The sequence below is a fragment of the Melanotaenia boesemani genome, chromosome 15 (genome assembly GCF_017639745.1).
Source record: "Melanotaenia boesemani isolate fMelBoe1 chromosome 15, fMelBoe1.pri, whole genome shotgun sequence".
Classification (NCBI taxonomy): domain Eukaryota; kingdom Metazoa; phylum Chordata; class Actinopteri; order Atheriniformes; family Melanotaeniidae; genus Melanotaenia; species Melanotaenia boesemani.
The window spans coordinates 1-9,150 of record NC_055696.1 but is presented as its reverse complement, the minus strand read 5'-3'; the positions used below and the strand labels follow the sequence as shown (position 1 = coordinate 9,150).

At 48.7% G+C, this 9,150-nt stretch overlaps 1 protein-coding gene across 1 annotated transcript; it reads right to left on the bottom strand.

Annotated features, from left to right (window-relative positions):
- Positions 1-1,789: 1,789 nt before the first annotated feature.
- LOC121654565 lies at positions 1,790-6,153 on the bottom strand. Its single transcript, XM_042008771.1, has 2 exons — positions 6,114-6,153; positions 1,790-2,886 (listed from the first exon to the last, which is right to left on the bottom strand). The coding sequence occupies exon 2, from the start codon at positions 2,717-2,719 to the stop codon at positions 1,790-1,792; it is 930 nt and encodes a 309-aa protein (XP_041864705.1). The 5' UTR covers positions 2,720-2,886; positions 6,114-6,153.
- Between the last annotated feature and the right edge of the window lie 2,997 nt (positions 6,154-9,150).

The window sequence follows — 9,150 nt, the reverse complement described above, 5'->3', positions numbered from 1 at the left end:
AAAACGTCCCCACCACCACCAAACAACCACCAAGCTAGCACTACCGGGTCAAAACGTCCCCACCACCAACCAACCAAGCACTGGGTCAAAACGTCCCCATGGGTCAAAACGTCCCCACCACCAACCACTGGGTCAAAATGTCCCCACCACCAACCACCAAGCAAGCACTACCGGGTCAAAACGTCCCCACCACCAACCAACCAACCACTGGGTCAAAACGTCCCCACCACCAAACAACCACTACCGGGTCAAAACGTCCCCACCACCACCACCACCACCACCACCAACAACAACCACCTATTTCATTTCAAAGTGTAATGTTATTATAGAATGAGGACAAGTGAAAAAAATGCTACTTTTACAGTTTTCAAGGAAGGTAGATTTTTATTAATCTTTCCAGCACATACCTTCAATTTGGTGAGTACAGAGATCATTGTGCAGGACAGTTAGCTGAATAAGAAAAATGCATTGTACTATAAATTTAACCATCAAGCACTGGGTCAAAACGTCCCCACCACCAACCAACCACCGGGTCAAAACGTCCCCACCACCACCACCAACAACAACCACCGGGTCAAAACGTCCCCAATGGGTCAAAACATCCCCACCACCACCACCACCAACAACCACCGGGTCAAAACGTCCCCATGGGTCAAAACGTCCCCACCACCACCACCACCAACAACCAACCACTGGGTCAAAACGTCCCCACCAACAACCAACCACCGGGTCAAAATGTCCCCATGGGTCAAAACGTCCTCACCACCAAACAACCACCAAGCACTACCGGGTCAAAACGTCCCCACCACCAACCACCAAGCACTGGGTCAAAACGTCCCCATGGGTCAAAACGTCCCCACCACCAACCACTGGGTCAAAACGTCCCCACCACCAACAACCAACCACTGGGTCAAAACGTCCCCACCAACAAACAACCACCGGGTCAAAACGTCCCCATGGGTCAAAACGTCCCCACCACCAAACAACCACCAAGCACTACCGGGTCAAAACGTCCCCACCACCAACCACCAAGCACTGGGTCAAAACGTCCCCATGGGTCAAAACGTCCCCACCACCAACCACTGGGTCAAAACGTCCCCACCACCAACCAACCAACCAACCACTGGGTCAAAACGTCCCCACCACCAACAACCAACCACTGGGTCAAAACGTCCCCACCAACAAACAACCACCGGGTCAAAACGTCCCCATGGGTCAAAACGTCCCCACCACCAAACAACCACCAAGCACTACCGGGTCAAAACGTCCCCACCACCAACCACCAAGCACTGGGTCAAAACGTCCCCATGGGTCAAAACGTCCCCACCACCAACCACTGGGTCAAAATGTCCCCACCACCAACCAACCAACCACTGGGTCAAACGTCCCCACCACCAAACAACAAGCACTACCGGGTCAAAACGTCCCCACCACCAACCACCAAGCAAGCACTACCGGGTCAAAACGTCCCCACCACCACCACCACCAACCACCTATTTCATTTCACAGTGTAATGTTATTATAGAATGAGGACAAGTGAAAAAAATGCTACTTTTACAGTTTTCAAGGAAGGTAGATTTTTATTAATCTTTCCAGCACATACCTTCAATTTGGGAGTACAGAGATCATTGTGCAGGACAGTTAGCTGAATACGAAAAATGCATTGTACTATAAATTTAAATGCACATTTATACATACATACATACATACAAACATACAAACATACATACATACAAACACACACACACACACACACACACACACATATATATATATATTCTTTTTACATTCACTTCAACCTATCACCCGCCCACCTGCGGTGGGTCGCGTGATTGCTATGAAAGAGGCAACGGGCCTGTTGGTAAAAGCACATAATCAAGTTTTCCACGGTACTCTGCCTACCCTCCCTTAGGAGGTCGTACTGCAACATGGGACGCGGAACGTAACGCTTAAACCTCTTCCCGTATTTGTAACCGACCACGACCATACAGTTCTCGCCCATCATATATTCGGTAGCCTGTTCCAGCATCTCACGTCCCAAAGAATCCACGATTCCGTTGCTGAGCTTACACAGCCTCTTTACTTCGGTGTCCTTGACGAGAACAAACGTCAGCAAGCCTTCGGGGGAGATCCACTCCTTGGGCGGCCTGTAAAACGTAATGTCCATGTCCACGTACATCAGAGCGTTGCCGGTCAGAACCGAAGCACGCTCGGGGGTACACATGCCTCTCACGACCTCTTTGAATCGGGCAGCCTCGTACATAGCCATTTGCCTCAGGTAGTCCATGAAGTATACCTCGTTGTATTCGGCAGGTATCCGCTCGTACGTCTCCGGAGGATAAAGTTCAGGTAGGTCTTCCAGGCATACGGCGACCAGATTTTCTCCTCGGACCTGCCGGAGCATTTCACGCTCGTTGGTCATGCGCCATCGGGAGTAGAACAACACGTGTACGTAGTCGAGCATCGTCTTGGATTGGTGCGTTATTTTAGAAACATAGTTATGTTTCTCTCCCGCTCTGCCCGCTGGCAGAGGACGTCCAAACACACTGGCCCACGTGTACATTATTATGTCGGGTGTTAGAGTTACGTAGTCATCGGGAATGGTATACTGAAAGTTTTCCAGCATATACCTTTTTACGCTCTCCTGGCCTCCGACAATGCATGACGAGGAAGACGAAGAAGAAGAAGAAGAAGAAGAAGAAGAAGAACAAGAAGCCATTATGTGTACTACTGGGACAAAAACTCAACTGTGGGGGCCTTCTATGTAAGCTGTGTCCTTTAAGTATCTACATGTAAGCCCGCCCTCCCCCTTCTGTTATGTGGGCAGGTTTTTTGTGGTAAGATGACAGCAGGTTGATGTTCATGGTGCTGAAGGAAACAACGGATCTGAAAGACAGAAAAAAAATAAATAAATAAAAAATAAAACTTGAAATGTTGTTGTTGTTGTTGTTGTTGTGAAAGATTTTTGTTTTTGGGGTATTTCAAATAAAGTTAACGTGCCCACAACCACCACCACCACCACCACCACCAACAACACCACCACCAAGTCTTTGTTGTTTTCGTGCTCGTACTAATTGCACCTGGATTCCCAAACTACTACTACTACTACTACTACTACTACTACTAGAGCTATGAGCAGAACTAGAGGACCAAAGACGGTCCTGGACCCTAACAAAGAGGATAAGGTTGAGCATCAAAGCAAGGACGAAGAAGAAGAAGAAGAAGAAGAGGATGAGGAGGATGAAGAGGATGAAGAGGATGAGGAGGATGAGGAGGATGAGGAGGAGGAAGAGGAGGAACAACAACAACAACAACAACAACAACAACAAACGCTCGTCTCGAGAAATGGACAAATAACATGGTACACGTCTCCGTCGCAGGCCGACCGGTACAGTGGCTGCGAGGAGAGTCACGGTGGTCTCCGTGACGATAGTGATGATGATGATGCTGCTGCTGCTGCTGCTGCTGCTGCTGCTGATGCTGCTGCTGCTGATGGTGATGACCACCAAAGACAAAGGAAAAAACAGCACCACCAACAACAAGAACAACAGGGACCCACAGAGTACGCAAGAGCTCGCATTCGGGACACGGTTTCGGCCTTTCGCCTCTTTCTAACGTATGACATGGAACAGCTTATACTAGACAGCACAAACGCGGCGGGTCTGCGAAAATACGGCATACAAAGACAAAACGGGAGGACCGTGAAGAGACCGAGACTCCTCGCGGGCGCAGCGGCAGTAGACCAGGACAAAGAACAAGACAAACGACACGAACAACATCAAGAAGAAGAAGAAGAAGAAGAAGAAGAAGAAGTAGTTGATGATGAAGAAGAAGTTGAACAAGACAAACAAGAACAAGAAGATGATGATGATGATGATGATGATGGAAACCAAGAAGAACATGAAAAAGAAAAGCGAGGTCCGCGTGGTGGTGGCGGCGGAGGTGGCAGTAGCAGCGGCAGAAGCAGCAGCAGCGGCAGAAGCAGCAGCAGCAGCAGCAGCAGCAGCTGGAGAGAGATGGACGCGGTGGATCTGCGAGCGTACGTGGGCCTGCTCATTCTGGCGGGTGTGTATCGCTCTCGAGGAGAGGCCGCGGCCAGCCTGTGGCACGCAAAGAGCGGACGCCCTGTCTTTCGCGCAACCATGCCGCTCAAAGTGTTCTACTCGTACTCGGCGGCGCTGCGTTTTGACGATCAAAGTACCAGAGCGGAGAGACGCGCCACGGACAAGCTCGCGCCCGTCAGGGAACTGTGGGACATGTGGACGGAGCGACTCTCTCTCCTCTACGAGCCCGGCTCCGAAGTAACGGTGGACGAGCAGCTGGTTCCGTTCCGAGGTGAGTGAGTGGAGTGGAGTGGAGTGGAGTGAGTGAATGAATGAATGAATGAATGAATGAGTGTTATGATGATGATGATGATGATGATAATAACTATTTTTTTTTATCGTCTGTGTCCTTTTCTTTTTTCTTTTTTCTTTCTTTTTTTTTTTGTTGTTGTTCTTGGACATCGTTTTTCCCCCCTTTTTCTCTTCAATGACCACCATCACCATCACCACCACCACCATCACCACCATCACCACCACCATCATCACCATCACCATCACCACCATCACCATCACCATCACCACCAACGCCACCTCTCACAACACCAGGTCGTTGTCCATTCCGCCAGTACATGCCCAACAAACCAGCCAAATATGGAATCAAATCGTGGGTAGCGTGCGACGCCAGGTCCAGCTACGCGTGGAAGATGCAAATCTACACAGGGAAAAGACAAAAACAAAAACAAACAACGGAGGCAACAACAACAACAACAACAACAACAACTGTGGCTGCTGCTCCTGTGACTGTTGCCGCTGCCGCTGCTGCTGCTACTGCTGAGAAAAACCTGGGCACCAGAGTCGTGCTCGAAGTGACCGAGGGACTCAGGGACCGCAACATCACGTGTGATAATTTCTTCACGTCCTACGATCTCGCTATGAAACTCCTCTCTCCGGCGGACCGCAACAACACCTTGGTCGGTACGCTTCGAAAGAACAGACCGGAGATCCCGGCCGCCTTGCTCGCGGTCAAGGGCAGGCAAATCTTTTCTTCCCTGCACGCGTTCACGAGCCGAGCCGCGCTCGTTTCTCACGTAGCTAAAAAGAACAGAGCGGTGGTGCTGCTCAGCACGCGCCCCGAACACCGCCGCAGCAGCAGCAGCAGCAGCAGCAGCAGCAGCAGCCGCCGCTGGAGCGCAGGTGGTGGGCGTGATTCTTCTTCTTCTTCTGAGGAGGAGGAGGAGGATGAGGAGGATGCAGCAGCAGCAGCAGCAGCAGCATCATCATCAGCAGCAGCAGCAGCAGCAGCAGCAGCAGCAAGAGGCAAAGAGGGAAGCGCAAGAAGAAAAAGAAGAGGAGGAAAGCAACAACAACAACAACAACAACAACAACAACAACAACGAGTCCAAAAGCCCGAGATCATCCTTAGCTACAATCGCAACAAGGGAGGCGTAGACAACCTTGACAAATGCGTAGCCACGTACAGCTGCCGGAGGATGACCTCTCGCTGGCCCGTGGCCGTTTTCCACAACATCATCGACGTGTCTTGCTACAACGCCTTCGTGCTGTGGCGAGAAATCAATCCGGATTGGTTACCGCGCAAGCGCAACAAGAGAAGGCTGTTTCTGGAGCAGCTGGGACTAGCGCTCGTGGACCCTTTGATCCGACGCAGGACCCACATGCCCCGCGGGGCTCCGGCTTCAGCTTCCATCGTCGTCGTCGCCTCTGCCTCCGACAACAACAAAAACAACAACTCTGCCTCCGCCTCAACCAAGAAAACCAGAACGCTTGTCGAGCCTAGGAGGGCGTCGGCAGCAGCGTCGGCAGCCACAGGAGCAGCCACAGGAGCAGCAGCATCAGCATCGGCATCATCATCAGCAGCAGCAGCAGCAGCAGCAGCAGCATCACAACAAGAACAAGAACAAGAACGAGAACGAGAACAAGAAAGAGGACGAGGACGAGGAGGACGAATACCAGGACGAGGACGAGGAGGAATACGAGGACGAGGACGAGGACGAGCGTCTTGTGTTGGGGAGACTACGAGAGACCCGGAAGAGTATCCGAACAACATCGCACCTACTACAACATCCTCATCCTTGTGCTCAGATGCCAACGTTGTTCACGTCGAGGAGGAGCAGGAGGAGCAGGAGGAGCAGGAGCAGGAGGAGGAGGAGGACGCCGCTGTCTCCGCCGATGATGATGCAAACACGTCCCCCGCCACAGCGTTGCCAGCGGCAAAAAAACAAAAAAGCAAAAGGAAACAATGTCAGATATGTCCCTGGAAAAAAGATTGTAAAACGGTAAATGTGTGCTACGCGTGTAAGAGATATGTGTGCAGAACCCGAGCGGTCATGTACTGTCCGTCTTGCTGTAACGCAGATGCGGAAACTTCAGCGGGAGCGGTCGTAGCGGGAGACCAGAGAAAAAAAAAATAAATGTAAAAAAAATAAAAAGAAAAGAGAAACACAATAAATCATTGCAACAAAATCATGGTCCTTGTGTTCTTTTGGGTTTCCTGACTGACAGCAAAAATAAAAATAAAAAATAAATAAATAAATAAAAGTACAGAAAAAAAATAAAACAGGGATGAACTCCAAAAAAAAAACAAAAAAAACAAAACAAAACAAAAAAAAGAGGTCAGATAGCTAACACGATCCCAAAGGCAAGAAAAAGAAAAAGAAAAAAGAAAGAAAATCAAACCAAATAAAGTATGAGATAAACCAAAAGCCTGTGGTATACATTGAAATGAGCGAAGAGAGCACAAGGGTTATACATACAGGATTGTGTAGAGGCCACTTGTAAGGGGGGTGTTTTTAAATCCACCCCCCCTCTTTGTAGCTCGCACCACGCGGGGAAGCAGCTCGCACCACGCGGGTAAGCAGCGTGGTGTTTTGCTACGTTTTGTGATACTTTTTCGGTGTAATGGCAGGAACAAGCTCGTGGGTGCAAATCAAGGAAGGACAAACTACAGGAACTTGTAGCTGGTGCTTGTGACAGTACGGTGACATTTGGAGGGGCAGGAGGGTCAACCACCAATCTCCTGACTGGAAGGGGATCAGCACTACCTGAGTTACAACCACTCACAAAATAAACCAATTAACCAAACACATGACACCACACAGAGATTAACATGGAAAGAAAAAAAGGTCCAGAAGCTATCAGGATCCCAAGGTTAAAAAACATAATGTGCTGCCCCTTTAAGAAAGCTGGCAGAGTAATTGCTGCGCAGCACTGTTTGTCCTTTCAGACTTGCCGTAGTTTCCAGCATCTCAACAGCCTTACAGCAGAGCCGAATTTTTCCAAATCTTTTACGTTTTTCTTGCACGACCCTGAAGAATATGTCCGTAAGTAATCACAGAAGATTTATTTGATGTTGGTTAAGAGTATTGATCACAAGAAAGAATATGTTTGCATTAAACGTTTTAAAACGGAAAAGACGCTAATCGCGTTAGCGGCTCTATGGGGTTTTCAATGTTAAGTTAGCATCATGCTAATCGCTAGTTATGTGTGCTGTTAAGTATAAAACACCAGGCGTGTTACTGTGTTTTGTGGTTTTGCAGTAACTTTTGTCACAATACCAGTGTAAATGTAAAAAGGGATCAAACCCATTCAAGTTTATTAATATGTACATTTGTATTTTTGTATTGCAGTTTTCACAGTGCCTCTTATAAATGCCTGAATTCATCCACTGCCTCTTGGGTGTTTAATGAAGAGCCTGTTAGCTGTCTGCCACGCTAGAAGCCACACCAAAATTCTAGTAAGGGCAGAATAGTGAAAAGGACATAAGCCTAACGGGTTACCTACAGAAAAGTGTATCAACGTGAAGACATAAAGTGATCCTTCAAAGCTGCCGCCAGGATGGATAGTAATCTGGAAGACTTTGAAATACGATCGCAATGCTCCAATAGTTCACGTACAAGTCGGTCATCTTCAGCAAGTGCTATGGCTGCCAAAGCACGTGCAAAAGCAGAGGCAGCACGCACTCAAGCATCATTTGCTCAAAGAGAAGCGGACATGCTCAAAGCACAAGCATATATTGAAGAAGAACAACAAAAAGCTGCTGCTGAAGCGACAAGAAAGAAAGCAGAGCTGGAAGCAAATCTTCACACACTGCGGTTACAGAGTGCAGCTGCAGCTGCTATTGCGGAAGCTGAAGTACTGGAGTCAGCTGCAGCGAACGAATTTGGGGATCCAGATCGTGCAAGCTTGAAGAAAGAATGTGTTGAGCAAGATGTTGCAACAGATCTAATATCTGATCACTTTCACCATGACTCACAGCCACAAGAACCCACATCTGCACCAATGCGCCAGACAACAATGGACAGCGGGGAGCCAGCTAAAAGCTACACGGGGGATTGTAACAGGGAGTCAAGTGTAATCAGTGAACATGAGTTTGACGAACTACCTGCTAAATACACATTCAAACGAGAGGGCGTTTTGCCAAGTCACCTTCAGTATCAGAGCCCATCCAGGTACACTCAGGTTGACCCTGAGCCCAAACACACCTCCTCACCACCCGGGGGAAGTTCTAGACACAAAGATCATTCACGTAATACTGCACCATTCAGTCACGGCAGCCAACGTCCTCAGACTCATATGGTAAGCACTGGCAGAGACACAGAGTCTGGTTCAGCAGCAATGTCAGACTTGGCCAAATATTTAGTGCGCCGTGAAATGGTAAGCTCAGGGCTATTGCAGTTTGATGACCAACCTGAAAATTATTGGGCCTGGAAGGCATCCTTCTGCAGCTCTATAGAGAGCCTAAATCTGACACCAAGAGAGGAGCTGGATCTCTTATGCAAATGGCTTGGACCAAAATCGTCTGAGCAGGCAAAGAGAATCAGAGCAGTTCACATCCATCATCCAGTGGCGGGTGTGAATATGGTATGGCAAAGGTTGGAGGACTGCTATGGATCACCAGAAGCCATAGAAAACGCTCTTCTGAGGAAAGTAGAGGAGTTTCCAAAAATAACCAACAGAGAAAATCTAAAATTGAGAGAACTTGGAGACGTTCTGTTGGAGCTTGATGCTGCCAGAGCAGATGGCTTCCTGCCTGGGCTCAACTATTTGGATACATCTCGTGGTATCACTCCGATTGTTCAGAAGCTGCCCT

Excerpts from the sequence above, each read along its gene's own strand:
- LOC121654565 (XM_042008771.1), bottom strand. The coding sequence starts at position 2,719 with ATGGCTTCTTGTTCTTCTTCTTCTTCTTCTTCTTCTTCTTCTTCGTCT.